Source organism: Puma concolor, chromosome C1 (genome assembly GCF_028749965.1).
Source record: "Puma concolor isolate L17-30 chromosome C1, mPumCon1.1.hap2, whole genome shotgun sequence".
Lineage (NCBI taxonomy): Eukaryota > Metazoa > Chordata > Mammalia > Carnivora > Felidae > Puma > Puma concolor.
This window is the reverse complement of record NC_141674.1, coordinates 204,965,523-204,983,261: the sequence shown is the minus strand read 5'-3', so window position 1 is coordinate 204,983,261 and position 17,739 is coordinate 204,965,523. Positions and strand designations below refer to the sequence as shown.

General features: G+C 59.8%; 1 protein-coding gene and 1 long non-coding RNA gene across 6 annotated transcripts in view; one reads left to right on the top strand and one right to left on the bottom strand.

Moving 5' to 3' along the window:
* Nucleotides 1-17,739, bottom strand: part of ASIC4 (acid sensing ion channel subunit family member 4) — a 28,170-nt gene that overhangs the window by 9,666 nt on the left and 765 nt on the right. For 2 of the 5 annotated variants that reach the window (XM_086719723.1, XM_086719726.1), the window contains exons 1-2: nucleotides 14,060-14,175; nucleotides 12,692-13,581 (exon numbers count right to left, since the gene is read on the bottom strand). In XM_086719723.1, coding sequence (XP_086575849.1) covers nucleotides 12,692-13,273 — 582 coding nt within the window. In that variant the 5' untranslated portion in view covers nucleotides 13,274-13,581; nucleotides 14,060-14,175. Of the gene's footprint in view, nucleotides 1-12,691; nucleotides 13,935-14,059; nucleotides 14,176-17,739 lie in introns of those variants that run through there. The other 3 variants (XM_086719725.1, XM_086719724.1, XM_086719722.1) reach the window with 3 other exon arrangements.
* LOC147578688 (uncharacterized) lies at nucleotides 4,778-12,628 on the top strand. The gene is made up of 3 exons (XR_015255575.1): nucleotides 4,778-5,000; nucleotides 9,029-9,276; nucleotides 12,372-12,628. It is a non-coding gene; the product is annotated as an uncharacterized LOC147578688 (long non-coding RNA).

The window sequence follows — 17,739 nt, the reverse complement described above, 5'->3', positions numbered from 1 at the left end:
AGACGGAGATTCTGCATTTCTAACAACCGCTGGCACGTGGACCGTACTTCAAGTAGAAAGGCCCAAGATGAACGGGTGAGAGTCCCATAGGACAGCTCCACTTTAGGTCTGTGCTCTGACAACGTGTTACTGGAAGGAGGGGAACCCGGAGAGGGGCTTGATGCAAGATTCCTGGGTCCCCAGGGGTGTGGGAAGGGTAGATGGGGAGAATACATAAGTATTTGACTCAAATCTCAAGGCAGCCACCCTCTTCCTACTTCGGGCCAAGAAGATGCTGGAATCAGCTCTTGCTGATGCAGCTGGTTTGAGTGTATGCTCCAGCTGAGAGGCTAAACAAGGCGTGGACTGTATGGGGGACCCGTTTAGGTTTAGTGAGCTACCCTCCACCCCCGTTGTGCAGCACCGCCCCGGTGGCTCCCCCTGATTACCAGGAACCGTCATGGCCTCTCCACAGCTCAGCCTGACCCAACCCGAAGGACTGTGGACTCCCTGCAGCTGAGAGGCTCAGAGCCCATTTCGGCATGCGTAGACCCCAGTACAACTCGTAGAAGGTGTGAGGTGGAGGGAAGGAGTGCCAGGTGAACCCTACCAAAGGTCTTGCACTATGGTGCTTTTGATTTATTTTCTCCTTTGAGAAGGGCTCTCCTTTGCCTTCCGGAAAACCACACGAGGAGAGTATCGTTGCCCCCATTTAATGGTGAGGAAGCCCAGGGAGGGAAAGTGAGTTGACTAAAGGCACACAGCCAGTAAATGACAAGAGATCCAAATGGAACTGAGCCCAGTGCCAAAGCAGAATTAGCCCTTATAAAACACCTGGCGGGTGCGTATCCGGTGACTAAATGACTCTGGTAGGCTCCTGACCCTGGGCGGGCCTTGGGCAGCCTCCCTTTCAATACCTCCAGTAAGTACACACAGACCATTCTGCATGACACTGAGCCCGGCCCCCGTGCGGGGCAGGGGTAACCAGGAAGACTTTGACTACAATGGCTTTGGAGGGGGGGTGGTTACCTGGCACCCCTGCCCTTGAGGGGGTTGTGCAGAGTGGGGGTGGCGGTGGGTGGACGTGCTCCGGGTCTGATGGATATACTCTGCAGGGAAGGGACAGGCCAGACTGGCAGGGCCGGGCCACTTGCACAGCCCAGGTCAGGCCCGACCGCTGGGCAGAGCAGAGCGTTGCCCCGGAGACGGTCCCCGGGCCAGGCAGGCAGCGGCGGGTGGAACTGCCAGCTCCTAAGTGGCAGAACCCTGGTGGCGGCACAGCCCACAGCCTCTTCCATGGAGACGGCACGGCCGCTCTGCCTCAAGGTCCCCCAGGCTGGTCACTGCTTTCTTCCCCATGGACTGGCCCAGAAGGAGGGAATGCATACAGGAGAGTCCAGGGCCCCGCAGCGGAAAGGGGCAGGTGCTAGGCTAGGATGTGCCGGAGTGGGCCGAGGGTCTGTCTCCAAATGACCCACTACCAGCCCTCAGCCTTAGAGGCTCAGACCCCTACCTCTGTATCTCCCATCTCAGACCCCTCCCATCTCAGACCCCTACCTCTGCCTTTGGTCTGCACACCCCCACCCCCCCAACCGCCCCCCCAGCCCGCCTCGCTTTCTGCCTTAGCTCCTGGGTCTGCCCTCCTGACCCTAGGCTGAGCACATGGCCTCCCAGAATCCCTCTGGCCCCAGGCTGAATAAGCTTCTAGATGGGAATCTGTCTGTGCTGCGTGTGGACCCTTGGACCCTTCCATTACCTTTCTTTTCCTTTTGGCCAGCCCTCTGCCTGTCCCTCTCAGCCCAGCCCACCCTTTCTTGGCCTGGACCCTGGCCTGAGTCTGACTCCCTAGTCTCTGTCCCTCTGATCTCTGTGTCTCACGGCCCTTCTCTATTCTCCTGGCCTGCCTGTCCTCGGCATCTGATAAATTATCCATCTGGCCTCTGTTTCTCAGTCCCTTGCCCTCTGTCAGCCAGCCCATCCCCCTGGCCTCTGTCTTCCTCTCCCATTGGCCTGGCTGCGCCCTGTCCTGTCCTTTCCTTTGCCCTCTGCATCTGCAGCCTGTTTATCCTAGCCGAGGTGTCCAGTCCCCATCTCTTATCTTCCTACTAGACTCTTCCCTGGGCCTGAGACTGCTGCTGCCAAGCCAGGAACCCTTCCCCGGGCATGCCCCCCTCTCCTTCTCCCTGCCCCCTCCTCCAGGTCTGTCCCGGACAACATCAGAGGTTGGGAGGGATCTGTCCTCTCTGAGCTCCCTACTCTGAGCAGTGGCTCCTCACAGCCTCTTGGGTTCCATGTACCCACAGCTGCCATTTCCCCCAGGAAAGCTCTCCTTGGCTGGCTTGCATGCACCCCCAGCCCTCCCCACCCCTCATCCTCCCTGCAGTCACGGAGCCCACGGGGTTAATAGGCAATTAGCGGGGCCAGGGCTCAGAGCTGTGGGGGAGAGGGCCAGGGGCCTCCAGGAGATAAGAAGCCAAGCAGCCAAGGCTGGGCTAATCCCAGAGCTAATCTGCAGCCTAGGCTTTTATCTCCACTGCCTTCTGGGCACCCTGCCTCTGCTAAGGCCCTGGCGCCTCCCCCCCAACTTTTCCATAAGAGCTTCCTCCTGCCCCACATTCCGTCAGCCCTCCCCTGACGTGGTCCAGGCCTGGGCCTCTCACTCAGGCCTCTGGAATGAATTCCCTTTAACCCTGTGGTGCCCTGGAGTCCATGGGGGTGGCCAGTGGAAGGGGGTGCATCTTCATCCATTCTGGACTGTGAGTAACACCCCAGGCTGAACAGCTCTTGAAACAACACTCAGGGGTGGTCCAAGTGTCCAAGTTCAAAGGCTCCTGCCTCTCTATCCTCCTCGATGGGAAAGGAAGAGGGCATCATCGTGCAAAGGCCACAACAGAGGGGTGGCAAGGTACATCTCCAAGGGCACATAGGAAGACGGGGCAAATTCAGAGTCCAGTCCCTCTCCTCCACTGGCCCCAACACTCTCCTCTAACCCCCCCCTGAGGAGTCAGCAGACCCTGGTGTCAGCTTCAGCTCTACCACTGACAGCCTTGTGTAACCTTGGCTAGTAAGTAAAGTGATTTATTGACTTCTCTGGACCTCAGTTTCCTCATCGGCCAAGTGGAAATAGAAATTCTTGCCTGACTTATTTCATAGGGCGGTTGTAAGTGTATGAAAGAGGCATCTGCAGAGTGAAATAATATACATGAGTCCTCAATATTAGTAACAAGAGTGTCATAGAGACCAATAAAACCTGGGGCAGAGATCGACCACTGGAGGGGGTGCTGGAAATGGATACACATATCATAGCTTCATAATATGGGGAAAGGGGCACGTGTTTTGGAATCCTACAGAACAGGGTTCAAATCCTGGCTATGCCACCAACCGTTGACAAGTAACCTTGGGTAAGGATGCATGATTTAATCTCTCTGAGCCTAGGATTGCGCATCTGTGAAAGGGAAGTGGTAACTTCTCCTAAAGTTAGTTATGAGGATTAGAGATAAATTCAGAGTGGGGTGTGGTAGGGTGTTCAAGAAAGATAAGGGAAGGGGTATGGTATGGGGTATAGATTTGTGAATGGAACTTCTTGCCAAATGGTGCAGCTGTTTCTCTTTCTTTCTTTCTTTCTTTCTTTCTTTCTTTCTTTCTTTCTTTCTTTCTTTCTTTCTTTCTTTCTTTCTTTCTTTCTTCCTCATTGAAGTATACTTGACATTGGTGTAGCATTTTGATCTTGGATTCCCACCGGTCCCATTCTCAGGGCACCGTGCACCTTGGTAAAGGCTCTCCCAGCAATTTGGGAGAGACTGTATTTCTTAGGGGATGGGGCTCTGTCAGAGTGAACCACCCGCCCCGGCACAGGGATACGGCTCTCCTACCGGATGAGAAGCAGCACCGAATGAACAGGCCTGCAGCCCAGCCTGGTTCACATCTGAGGCCTGCCTATATTGTCTGTGGGATTCGGATTCAGTCATTGAACCTCTCGGATCTGTGTTATGAGGTAAGAGATGATATGCATAAATCATAGCAACATCTAACATTTATTTAGTGCTTACTCTGTGTCAGGCATGGCCCTGGGCACTTTATATAAATTCACTCCTTAATTCCCACAAAAACCCTGCACTAGAGGTCTCTTATCCCCATTGTAGAGACAAAATACTAGAAGCCCAAAGAGGGTAGGGAACCTGCCAGGGTCGCATATCATGGCATAGCAGGGTACCAGGCAGTCCGATGCCCAAGCCTGTGCTCATATCCACTGTGTGATGATACACACCTGTCACAGCACTGGCAAATAGTAGGTGCTCAAGAAATGGCAGGTGTTAAAACAGCATTTATGTACCCGTCACTATTCTTTGAGGCTGTGCACTGTGTCAGGCACTGGGCTTGGTGCTGGGGATGGTTCAGAGAACAAAACAGACAGTCTCTGCCCTGAAGGCGTTTGCTGTCTGGCTGCAAAGGGATTCATTCATTCAAAACGTGTTTATCGAGCCACCTACACTATGAGGCAGGTGCACAGCAGCCGGGAACAAAATAGAACAATCACAGGTATAGGCAGATCATTACTGCCTGGGACTATTGCTGTGACGGGAATCCCACAAGTCCTCCGGCAGGGGGATTGGGGTTAGAGGGTAGAGCTTCCCGGAGCAAGCTCACTCACCCGCACCGGAAGGGCTTGGGTTCCCGCCACACGGTCCAGACCGAAGAGAAGAATGCCTCCCCGCCCCAAGCAGGCCTGGCCTCCTCTCCTACCACACCCCCACAGCCAGCCAGGTGCTTTTCGGAGCAACTTCCTCCCCAAGGTCGAAGCGCTCCCGCTCCCAGGTCCGGAAGGAAATGGGAGCAGTGTTTGTTCAAATGTAAATGTGTGAGCTGCGGTGGAAGAGAAGTAGGGGGCGGTCAAGGCCGCCTGCCTCCAGGCCGAGGTCGCTCTGGGAGCCAGGAGAGCTTGGGGCTGTAGAAGAATGCGGTGACTCCAGGAGTGCGCCGCGTTTCCACGGGAGAGAGCGCGCAGGGTGTCCAGCACGCAGGTAAACCCGTAAACCTGCTCCCAGGTAGCTATCACTTAGGCCTTAAACCCTGGAAAGGCAGTTTTCCAGGCGAGAATATTTTTAATTTGTAACGAAGCCCTTGCCTGACATTGCCGCCCCTGGATGCAAAGTTATTCGTTAGAGAGTTTTGTTGACACAGTGCGGCACACACCCACGGCCGGGCGGGAGTTCCCGGGCCAAGACTGAGCAGGTGGCGGTGGGCGTGTGGGTGTGCGCCCCCCACCCCAGCACACGCACCCGGGCATCCGGGCCGGGCCCACCCGCACCCCGAGGGCCGCACCCGCCGCCGCGCGCTCCCCGCCACCCCCTCCTCCCTCCCGCGGGGCAAGCATCCATCACCGCGCCCGAGCGCCCTCCCTCCCGTCTCCTCCGGGCGCCTCGGCTCTCCTCCCTGGGTTTGCCTCATTTGCATTCCCCCGGCTCCCGGCTCCTCGGCAAAGTGACCTCCGCACACAGCAGAAGCCAGAGGCTTCCACCGCGGAGGGAGACACCGCCTCCCGCCGCCCGCCGCCCGCCGCGGCCGGGGAGGGCCGAGGGGGCGCAAGCCCGGACGGCAAGGCGGGGGCCCGGCGGAACAGTTCTCTGGGGGCAGCTGGAGGGCCCGGGAGCGGCGGGAAAGGCCTGGGGCCGAGGGGCGCAGACGGACTCCGATGGGATTTGAACCTCAGGTCCTCTGTGTTGAGGGAGTGGCACGTGGAGGTCAGCACCGGGCCCGCGAAGCTGCGCCCCGACAACCCGCTTGGAACCTGGGGAGCCCCAACCCCGTTTCCCTCCCCTGCACCCCCACTGGAGAGGGGCCAGCCCTACCGGGCAGTCTCCCAGGAGTCCCCAGTTCCCCCCCCCCCCCCCCCGTGGGGCCTGACCAGTCCCTGTCCCCGCTCCCCTGGCCTGCCGAGCCGCCTCCCCTCCCCCCATTTGGTATTTACACCTTTCACACATTTGTAAGCTATTATCCTGTCCACGCTTAGTCACCGCTGAGCCAAGCGCCACGGATTTAGCTCCTTTAATCTTTCCTCCTAAATCAGTCCTCCATTTCCCCTTAATCATCCCGTGGCTCCTCTCTGAACTCTCTCGCTGCCGCCTCGGCTGCTGCAGCCCATGCCTGTCTCTCTGGAACTGCTCCCCCTCCAACCCCAAACGGGTGTCCCAAGGGCATGGTGAACGTTAGAGGGGGCCCGGGGTTGGATTTCCAACGCTGCGGGTCCCCAGCTTGGGAGCCAGGGGAAGAAGTGCAAACACTCCCCCCACCAACCCCTTTCTGGAAACACACAGCACTCTGAACCTTCTCCTCTCCACCCTCGTTGTCTCCGTCCTCCTCCTGCCTTCCCACCCCCATTCATCTGGATTCATCTGGATGGCTCCAAGACCCTAACCCTGAGGTCTCCTGACCATGGTTCTGGCTGTCCACCCCGCCCCCCTCCCGCCACGAGACAGAGGTGGCATTGCCGAGAGAGCATGGAAGGACAGGGCAACGCTGATAACCCACCAGCCTGAGGCTGCCCTCCTCCCCTCTCCAGGGTGACTGTCCATCTCTCCTTGACCACCCTGTCTCCACACTGCACTCACTCCCGCCCAGTGGAACCCGCTGACTCAGGGGCCTCAACCTGAGCAGCGCTGAAACTCAGCCCTCCTAGTGCTCCCTGGGATGCCCCTGCCTCCCTGCCACCCATTCCTGTTCCTTTCTGCCCCCCAGCCTGGGACTGGCAGGGGCAGCCCTGCCGCCAGCCACAAGAGGGAGAAGATTCCTCCCTGGAATCCAAAGGGCAAGGGTGGGAATCCTGCAAAGAGCATGGGTGGGGGAGACAGAGGGAGGACAGGAGGGGGATACTGGGGCCATTTCTTCAAATGCTAATCAGCATCTTCCGGCAGTGCCACAAGAAGCTGAGCTGATAATGAGCCCAGCTCGGGGCTGATTCCTGATTAATGAAGAGGCCACAGGGCTGCTGAGTGGGGCTGGGTGGGGCAGGTCCCTCCTGGCCCTCCCCGCTGCCCTGGAAGACCAGTCCTCTGCAACAATAACAGCCCCCGCCCTTGGGTGTTTGGCCACACCACTTGAATCCCCCACCACCAATTCCACTTGCTGGCCAATGGGGAGCAGCCAGACTGAGGGCACTGCCACCAGGAGGGCCTGAGGGACAGCAGCCAGCTCTGGGGCAGGCGGTGGGGAGAGCAAACACTAGGTTCTGCAAGCTGTGACTTGTAGGTAGCCCTCAAAATATTTCTTAAAGTCAGGAAAATTTTTATTCAAATCATCAAGACTTGGGCTTCCCTGGACAGATTGGAAGACCCTGCCCCCACCCCCAAACACTGGGCATCCCCGACCCGGTCGGTCGTGAGTTAGCTGGGGCTGAGGGACAGCGGCTCCCCTCGGGCATAAGTGATCTTCCCTTCTGCTCAGACCCCACCCTTCCCTAAGGTGTGCCCTCCCCTACCTGACCTGCCTGGCTCCTGAAGGCAGGACAACCCTGAACTAGATGTTGAACTAAATGTTCTCAAGATTCATGCCTTAAGAGAGGACGGGGCAGAGGGGCTGGACAGAGGGTGAGGGTAAAAGGTAAGCTTGTCTGGTAGGTAAGAGGCCTGCGCCAACCTCAGAGGGAAGCCCGTCCGTTCCTGAGTCGGGGCAGGGGGCAACCCTCAGGCCCTCAGGAGCCAGCAGCCAAGGTATGGAGTTGTCACGCTCATGGGGTAGCCTTCCCACAACCGAGGAGGCAGGGCAGAGCTGATCAGCACCGCCCTTACCACACCAGGGAAGGCAACGGGCTTAGGAGGAAGCCGTGAGCTTCGGAGGAAGCTGGGATCGAAGGCAGGGGATTGCCAGGATCTGGCATGGGGGAGCCAGGGAGGGCTAGAGGGCCGCATGCATGCTGCCCCCCTGCCTCTGAGCTGTCCTGGCTGGCAGCCGGGGTGGGGCTGGGAGAGGAGGGAGGAGGGCAGGGAGGGGGACTGCCCAGCTGGAAGAGGCCTTGTCTAATTGTGCCTGATTAGTAGAGAGGAAGAGAACAGGGCGAGTGATTAATAGTCACGGCAGTCACCAGCGAGTGAGGAAGGAGGGTTGGGAGGGGGAGGGAGGTCTGAGAGCCAAGAGGGAATGGGGACAGTGAAGTGCCCACACGTCCCTGGTCACCTGCCCCTCCAGGGAGTGGCTGGACCCCTGACGACCCACAGAGAGGGGCTGCATCCTACCCCTGCCTCCTCCAGAATTTTCCACCTCCCCCACGCCTCGATTTTCCAGACAATAGAATGGAAGAGAAAAGACTGAGGTCATGCCCTGCACCTGGGAAGAAAGGTGCATTGGCTCATGTGGTATCAACAGACACCTCAGTGTCTCCAGACCCAGGCCCTATCCTCAGCTCAACCTGGGACCTCAGCCCAGATCATAGACGCCAGAGCTGACACCTACCACCCATATCCTCTGGCCCCAGCTGGAATTCCTAGCCCTGCCCAGTCCTGCAGTCTGAACCTAGTTCCTGGGTCCACTGAGAACTGTGCTGTCCACTACGGTTGCCACTACCCGCGTGCGGCTATCTGAATCGAACAATTCATTTTCTCTGTCACGCGAATCACATGTCAGATGCTCAATGGCCAGTGTGGCTGGTGACTCCCATGTTGGACAGCACGGATACATTTCTATCATCCCAGAGATGTTCTGTGGGAGAGCACCGATCTGGAGAGAGTCTGTGCACACGCATGCACGCACGCACACATGCGTGAATATTTGGAAGGGGTGGGTAACACGGGAATGCTGTAACAGGGGAGGGGAGGGGCTGGGCCTGAGGATCAAGCCTAGGGGGGAAAGACAGGAGACGGCAAATAGCAAAGATGCCTGCATGTGGGTCGGCAACCGCGGGTGGTGCTGGGAATCGACAGGTAAGAGAGCAGGAAGTTGGGGCAGTGGCACTTGCAATTGTGGACTCTTCCAGAGGACACACTATGTGCACGCCAGGCAGTGTGCTGAGTTCTTCTCGGCCATCTTTTTAATCCTCTCAACTGCCCACCTTGTTTAGGTTCTAATATTGCATTTACTGGATGTAGAAATGAAAGCTCACGGAAGCTTTTTGACTTCTCCAAGGCCACACAGCTTAGAGGGGAGAGCCGAGGTTCAGATCCAGACGGTCCGGCTCCAGAAACCACACACTTGACTGCTCCGCCATACACTCCCCAGCTGAGAGGAGAAGCTGAATTTTAGAGCCACCCTTGCATTTTACAGCTAAAGAGATGAAGCCCAGGGAGAGAGAGTGATTTCTGCCTTCGAGTAAGTGGGCAGGCTGAGAGCAAGCCGCAATGGGGAAAGTATGGATGGGGTTCGGAGCACCAGGGTGGGGGGAGCAGATGGTGGTGGGAATCGGAGGAAGGGAGAGAACATATAGGTGGTGAGAGCAGGAGGCGAGGTGGGAGTGGGTGGGGGGGTACGAGACTGAGTAAGGAGGGGGAAGGGAAGAGGAGAAGGGACGGGGTAAGCTAGGTGGAAGGAAGCATGGGCGGAGCGGTGAGTGTCCCCCACCGCCCAGGAGCTCTTTCCTCTCTCCTCTCTCTCCCCTCCTCTCCAAACCTCCCAGGCCTGCCTCACCCCTTGAATCTTCCCAGCCTTCTTCCGCCCAGAGCGGCCTCTCTGTCTGGGTTCCTACTACCCATGGACCTCTTTTGGCAATTGATCCTGGCAGCTCAGGATCAACCCTGCATGGCTGGTTAACTCTTGCATGGTTGGTTAAGCTTCTGAGTGTCCCTGTCTCTGCTCCACTAGGAGAGTGTAGGCTGCCTGAGGACAGGGACTGGGGACTGGGGCTTCCCTTCTTTGTTCTCCCCCCGCACCACCGCACCACCGAGCAGGTACACAGTAGGCACTCAGAGCTCCTGTTGATTGGGCGAGTGACTGGGAGTCGGTGAGGGGGTATTAGGGAGCGTGGGGGTGAAAGCGACTGCAGTGGTAACAGAAGCAAAAGCAGCAGCTTAGGGGACTGGGGGAGGGCACATTACCCAGAGTAAAAATAGGCTGGAAAATGTGACATTTATTAACTTGGATTCTGGAGGAAAGGTCACAGCAGAGTGGGGAGTGGGAAGGAGGAAACAGGGAAAGCAAGCCACAGAACACACGTCCCAGCCCCTTCCCCAAAGCCTGTCTTTGTCACTGACCATCTCACCACTCACACCCTGGCAGGTCCCCTGCCAGCGGATCCCTGTACCCGTCTCCCCACCATCGATCCCACCAGGAGCTCTGTGTTCTTACCGCAGGGTCTGTTGTGGACCTCGTGTCCTCCCGAAAGACCCCTTGTGTTCATCTCCTGCCCCTTCTCTGATCTCACCCTGCGGTACACCCTCATCTTCCCCACGGCCGTGCGGCATGAACCGCCATCCCAGCCCACACTCCCAGACCCTGGTGAATCTGCAGCAGACTCAGCCCTCGAAGGCCAGGTCCAAGGGAGAGTTATGCTCAGCAGACGGGGGATGGGCAGAAGGATATGGGGTCTAGACTGGGTGGGAGACAGGGAACGCAGGCTCTAAAGGGGAATTCCTGTCCTCCAGTGCTTGCTTTGCCCTTCTGCCCTTCTTGGGCCTGCCGCAGCCCCAAAGCTGAGACCCACAAACTTCTGTCGCCCTCTTGTCTGCAGCCCCAGGGTATGAAAGGGCCCGCTGGACACCCATCCTCCCCTTTAGCCATCCTCAGGATTCCCAGAGACTCCCTGTTCCCAGATCCTCCGGGCACCTCCTTTTCCTAGAGAGAGGCAGGAAACCCTGCTTCCCTCACCTTACTCCCCCCTTCCCCATCTCTCCCTCCCCGCCACCCTCCTTCCCACTGAGGTTTCAACACACTTCCCCTTTCCTTTCTACCCACCCCCCCCCCCAATCCCTGCGCAGGGACACAAAGCTCCCATTGATTTCTGCCCCAACAACACCTGCTGGGACTGGGCTGTGTCTCCCTCCCCCCAACTCTGAGGGGTGAGGATGTCAGACAGAGGGGCTCCATGGACCCAAAAGTCCACATGCACACTCTCTACCCCTCACCTCCTTCTTGAGGACTCTGGCAGTCCCGGATTTGGGAGCAGTGATTTTTCCTAGAAGAGGGGTGTGTGGCCACACAAAAGCCCAGTGCCCCCCACCCAGGACGACCCCTCCTTCCTGCCCCTTCCTCCATTGCTACACAACTGCCCCCACACCCAGTGGCAGGAGGACCCAGAGGCTGCAGGCATGGGTAGCGGTGAGAGGAGCCTACTAGGGGCACGTTTCCTGCTGTACTGAGGCAGTGAGTGAGCGAATGGGAACCTGGGCCGGAGGAAGGAAAGCGCCCTCCCCATCCCTGGGGCAGGCCACTGGAGGCTGGCTGGAGTGGGCACCATGTTGACGCCACGTATTTGCATATGCACTGGGCAGTGGTAACAAGGGTGCAAACACACATGTACACAATGCTGGGAGTCAACCGTGCACCGGGGATCTCTAGCACCAGGGATAATAGATACCCTGTGAGTGTGGGTGAATGGAGCACTGACTGACAGACAGACAGCACGCAAGACACGCCCCCTGAGCTCACACCTGACTGTGGGAGGTGTGCATGGGAGGGCAGCCCAAGCTGACACTCCAGATCTCAATGAGAGAGTGTGTGTTTGTGTCTGTGTCCACACACATGTGAGAGATGGCACCAGCAGTCCCCGCATGGGGCGCAGGGATCAAGATAGATGGGCGGGGGGCATCACAAAGGGGATGGCATCCACAGTGTGACCCTGTCCTCATCCTCAGCAGCTAAGTAAGAGCTGGGATCTGGGCATAGAGATGGGTAGCTCTCGGTGTGTGGGTGTGCAGGTGTGCATGTGAGTGTGGTGACAGGGACACTGAGTATGAGAGAGGGAGCGCAGAAAACTGTCCCTGAGCGGTAGGGGTGTGTGTGTGTGTGTGTGTGTGTGTGTGTGTGTGTGTGTGTTGCTGGGTTGCAGTGAGGGTGAGCCATGCACATAAGAGTGAATGAGTGATTCTCAGTGTAAGAGCCAGAGCCGGGCAAGGGAACAGCAAGAACCAGGAAACGGAGGGAGGGAAAGGGAGAGAGGCTGGAGGGGCAGCATGAAAGAGGGATGTGTGAGGGAGTCTGTGAAAGGGGGTGTGTATGAGAGACACAGAGACAGAGAAGAGACACTGGCACCCAGTGTACACGAAGATCAAGATCGTCTCTATCCAGCCTGCCGGTCGGGCCAGCTCCCCAGGAGGCAGCCCTGAGTCCCTCTCTTGCTGGAGCCCCCCAGACACCCGTCCCCAACACCCTCATTCAGTGGGGAGAAGAATCCAGAGGAAAAAGGGAACAAGAGATGAGTGGGGGTCAGTCGGCCCGGCCTTGGCACGGTGCATCCCTTCCTTCCCTGCAAGCTGCCCGGCTTCGGGGACCCGGGGCCCACTCCGGGCCCCCCGGGCCCAGACCTGGGCCCTGCAGCAGCAGCAGAGCCGAGAAGAGGAGCGGCCGCAGCAGCGCCAGGGTGAGCCCCTAGGAGCGTCCCCTGCTCCGCGGCTGGGGAGCGAGAGGGAAACACCAGGCTTGGGGGAGACACGAGGCCAGCCTCTGGTGGCGGAAGGAAGGGAAGCCCTGTAGAGCCCTGTTGAGGATGCCCCTGCGTGCCCCCTCCCCCCCCCCCACCCCCCCACCGGCCTCCGGCCACCCCAGGCCCGGCGGGCCAGCTGGCAGGACTCACCACAGAGAAGTTGCTGGCGGAACAGTGGTGCCCACTGAAGTTGCAGCTCTTGAGCATGTCGGCAAGCTGGTGGCCAGTGCGGTTGAGGATGTCTACCATGTCGGGCTCCGGGTAGCGCAGGCCGGCGGCTCGGTGCCCGTCCCGGTCTTTGGGGGGCAGCCCCGTCAGATTGGCCAGGTGGAAGATGTCGGCGTCGCTGAGCGCCGAGTGCCGGAAGCGGTTGATGTTGCAGAGGGTGACGGCCGGGAAGCCAGCCACCGGGGCTGGGGCAGCAGGGTCCATTGCCACCAGGTGAGGCCGGGTCAGGTAGCCCCGGGCCAGGCCAGCCGCCTGGTACAGGAAGGCAGCCAGCGAGGTGAGTAGGGCCAGTGCCCACAGGGTTCTGCGCAGTCCATGGGGGCCTGGGCCACAGGCCCGGCCCAGCCCGTGCAGAGTGCTGGTGCTCGCAAAGGTGGCCAGGTCCCGGGGGGCTGCTGCCCCGCGTGCAGCCCCCAGGAGGCTTTGCTCATCCCCTGCCTCCTTCTCCTTGGGTTTCGCATCCTCCTCTGCAAATTTGATTTTGCACACAATCTCGATCGGCATCTGTCCCCGGCTGCTGGGACTGGCCAGAGCCTCCCTGCCCCTGTCCCTCCCTGGCCGGCAGCCCCCCGGTGCCCTCCGGAGTGGCGGTGGTGGCAGCGGCCGCTCTCCTCAACTCAGGGCAAGCGGGAGGAGGACAGGGACAGGGTGGGGGCCCGAGGTGGGGGAGTCACTCCCACTCCCAGCAGCTCCGCAGCCCTCGTGCTGCCTCTGCTGCTGCTGCCTCTGCTGCTGCTTGTCTCTCTCCTCGATCGTCTCCTTGTGGCTTCCCTTATCAGCACCAGCACAGCTGTCAGCCCCTGCGTGTGTCCCTGCGAGCGAGCGAGCGAGGGAGTGAGCGCTGCTCCGCCACGCCGCGCAGCCCCAGCCGCTCCGCTCAGCATGTGCTCCGGAGCCCACCCCGTGCTTAATAATTCAGGACATGTCAACAGCGCTTCACCGGCGGCACTGGCGGCAGGAGCCAGGCCAGGGGCGGGGGCAGCCCCCAGCCCAGGACTGGGATCCCCGGCCCCCGCCTTCAACAACCTCGTCGGGCTGCCCCCCCCAAACTCTTGTCACACCCTAGGCACTCACAGGGTCCCCAGATGGCCCCACTCCCAGGCCACCCAGGGAAGAGATCTGCACCCAGAGTCCTCAGCTCATTCTGCCACTTTTGGGGGACCACACCCAGGCTCAGCCGACTTCACCCCCCCCCCCCACCTCCCTGACTCTTGACTCGTGACTCCTGACCCCAGCACCTGGCCACCACCTGCCTCCTGGCCACCACCTGCCTCCAACTACCCCAGTCACAGCGGCTTCCAGAAACTCCTTGGGAGAGCCACTTGTTTGAATGAGGGAGGGGAGGGCAGAGGAGGGCAGGCAAGGCAGACAAGGGGACAAAGGTGACTCCACCAAGATTCGTGACTGGCCTGGACCTTTGCTCCTGAGCTCAACATCCACCTTCCCTGCCCCTTCCCCCCCACTCCCTCCTGGGATGCTGGCCGCCCCCTCCCCCGCCCCCAAACTCAGTCATTCCTGTGTCTGGGACAGAGGGCACCCTGGCTGACTTGAACATCTGTGGCCACATTTTTCTTCCCCAAACGCTTCCCAAATCCCTTGCCACACCTGTCTGGTGGGTGGGGGAGGGTGTTGGGTGAACGGGCCAAGGAGCAGGGAGGAGGTGTGATGGGTGGGGGAGAGGGTATGGAATGGAGGGAGAGGAAGAGCCCAAATGGGGATTTGGGAGGGAGGAGAAATGTGCGGGCTTGGATGGGGAGTACTATCTCAGAAGCGGAAGCAGGGGGTGGCCGGCAGAATAGGGCAGGGGCGCCCTGGTGAGGCTGCTGTCTTGCCGAGGGGAACAGGCATGTGGGTTGGTATGGCAGGCAGAGGTGGGGCCCCAGTGGGCAGCCCAGGAGGAAATGCCTTGGTGCTCCCAGGCTAGGGTGGTCACAGGGAGCAGCTTGTGTTCTGGGGGGCCCGCGTGAGAATGTGAGCCCTCATGGGGGAGGAAGCACTTGTCCCCCAGAGGAAAGGGGGGGCTGATTAATCGGGGCACTAATGAGCAGCAGGGAGAGGAAGCTCAGAGGGGCGGGGGAGGCGGCTCCATCGATCCGAGCCGCGGAACCAGCAGCTGAAAAAAAAGTGAGAAGGGAATCGATCTGAGGGAAACGGCAGCTGCTGGGGATTAGAGCCCGAGGTCCACCCGCTGCCCAGAGGCCACCCCTCCCCTGCGTCAGGCCTGCCCTGCCAGTCGCAGCCCCCGCCTGGCCCGGAGGAGGGGCCCACGGGCGGCTACCCCGGGGGTGGGGGTAGGGAACCACGGGGGCCACCCTGGCTGTGAGACCAAATCAGGCCCCATCAGTCACCGTCACCCCAGCACAGAGCCCACCAGCCCCCTGCCCTGGCCCCGCTTGGCACCCTGCGGTGTTGTCCCCAGCCTCTCATCAAAGTAGCTTCCTGGGGGTGGGGTGGGGGACTGCGGCTGGGCTTCCCCACAAGCCAGCTCCCCCAAGCTGGGAAGATGAGACCCCTGGGGTCAGGGCTGCGTCTGGCGGCCTCCCAGAGGGGAAAGTGGGGATGGCACTGGAAGCAGCTGCCGAGTTAGCACTCCGAGTCTCCAAGTGACCACAGTCAGTCTCCCTTTCTCTACCCCCTACCCAGGCAGCCCCCTGCCATGCTCTGCCCTCCCGGCTAGACTCCTAGACCCCTCTAGTGCTTCCACCCCACCTCCTCCTCCCCCAGCCTCTCTTCCCCTTTCTCCTAGTATTGATTTTTCTTTACTGGTTTTTTTTTTAAGGTGATTTAATTGCTTTTTTAAGGTTACTTCAGTCTGGGGCTCTGCCAAGAAATCAGGGAGCTACTCCCCAAGCTCTCCCCAGCACTCGCTGCTACCCTGTACTCAATGCCTAAATTGCCCTGCCATCCACTGAGATCATGGGGTCATACTCTTTTAACATACTGGCCTCCGTCATCAGCCCAAATCACACTCCTCTGGAGGGCACAGAGTTGGGGGGTGGGTGGAGAGGAGAGTTCAGGCCACGGGGAAGTAGAACTGCATTCACTCCCCGCCAGTGCCCCACAGCCAGCTGTCTCCAATTGTCCCCGGGTCCCCATCACCCCGTCTCCCAGACCCCTAGGAATCTGGTTACGCTTGGCGAGAGTCCCCCTTCCATATCCCTGCAGCCCATCCTGTGCCTCCCCTCCAGTCTCTTCTGTCTCTCCTGCCCCCCTACACCCCTTCCCCTCTGGGCTCCCCCCCCCGTCCTTCCCCCCCCCCCCCCCCCACGTCCCTCTCCCCGCTTCCCTGCTTGCCTCCCTCTCTGCCCGGCTGCAGTTGGGTGATAATCTCCCTCATTTAGCCTCCCGGCTGCTTCCCCGGCTCATTGCCCAGCTGGTCCCTGGGGCCTGGCCCAGCTTCTTCCCCACCCCCACCCCCAGCCCTGCGCCCAAGCTCCCCCATCCCCTCCTGACTTCCCCCACCCACTCCCCAGGGACCACCTGCCCCCTGCAGTGAGCATCAGGGCCAAAGTGTGGTTGGCCAGGACCTGAGCTGGGTGTGAGCAGAGGGAGAGGGTCTGTCGGGGACCTGGTTCCCGAGTAGGTGTGGGGCACAGGGCTAAGGGGGCTTCAGAGCCAGATTTCCTCTGCTCTCCAGTTGTCCCCATTTCCCAGATTTGTTCCTAGTCCAATCTCCACCCATCTCCATCCCCCAGAGGGTGAACTAGGTTTCCTGATGGCAGTGGGTAGACTGAGAGGCAGAGATTAGAGTGGCATCTGTACAGCCAGATAAGGCAGGGCATGGGAATGGGGGACAGAGGGTGAGGGAGATGACAGGGAGGGCAGAGGGTTCTTACAGAGCACCTGAGAAGGTGCAGGTTTTATTTGGGCAAAATGCCTCAAAGGCAGATCCAGACACCTCTCATGATCCAGCTTGGGGGCTCCTAAGGGATCCTCCAAGGTCCTTCCTATACCCAGGCTTTTGGGGCTTCACCTCTTTTCCCAGCAGAGGGACGCCCCCCCGCCCCATGTTGAGTTGCATCTGCCCCTTCTCACCTTTGTGTCAGCCTCAGACTCCCTTCCTGGGTGGCCCACACATAAATGACATGACCCCCAAACTCTCTCCTAGAGAGAGTCCCCAGCCTCCCCCTCCTCCCAGTGGACGCCTTGCCATCCTTCCAAGCCCAGACACCTGTCCCAGGCCTGGCTCTGGTGCGGACCAAGGGATGAGCTAGTGTGGGACAGACGTGGGCGGGAAGGGACAAGGATGGGGGGGTGGAGGCCGGGACTGGGCCAGGCCTGGCTGGTGAGCGAGCAGCGGTGACAAACGGGCTGTGCGGGGGCCGAGGGGCGGGGGGCGGACGGCGGCTGATTTATCTGGGTTATTTATGCCGCGGACGAGGCAGGAGAAGCGGTTAATGAGAGTTCCAGTGAAGGGGGGTGGGGAGGCCCGGACGTGATCTGAGGCGACTGAAGAGGGTTAGCGTCCCACCGCCAGGCCCTGCCCCCACTGCCCGCCAGCATTCTGCACCCCCTTCCCTGTCCTAGGGCCAACCCAGCCTGATCCCTCTCCTGTGGCTGACACCAACACCCCCCCCCCCAATCCCCTTTTGAGGATGGCCAAGCCAAGGCAATGGATCACCGGGGCCGAAGGACACCAGGTCCAAGATCGAGGGGCAGGCAACCGGAGGAACTGAAGAGAGGACCAGGAAAGGGAGAGTAGGGAAGAAGAAAGATGAAAAATCTTGGCTAGTCAGAAACTGACCAAGTCTGCGGGGCCTGAGGGGGCGGGGCGGGGTAGGAAGAGACCAGTGTGGGAGTGGGTGGGCATCAGGCAACCTCTGAACTGAGGCTGGAGAGAGGGCAAGGGGCACTGGAGGGCAAATTTGGGGTCAACCAGGAGCCGTCATGGAGGCCTGAGAGACAGACCGGCTGGGAGTGGGGGTGCTGGTCAGAGAGAAGAGGGAGCCAGGGAAGGAGGGGGAGAAGAT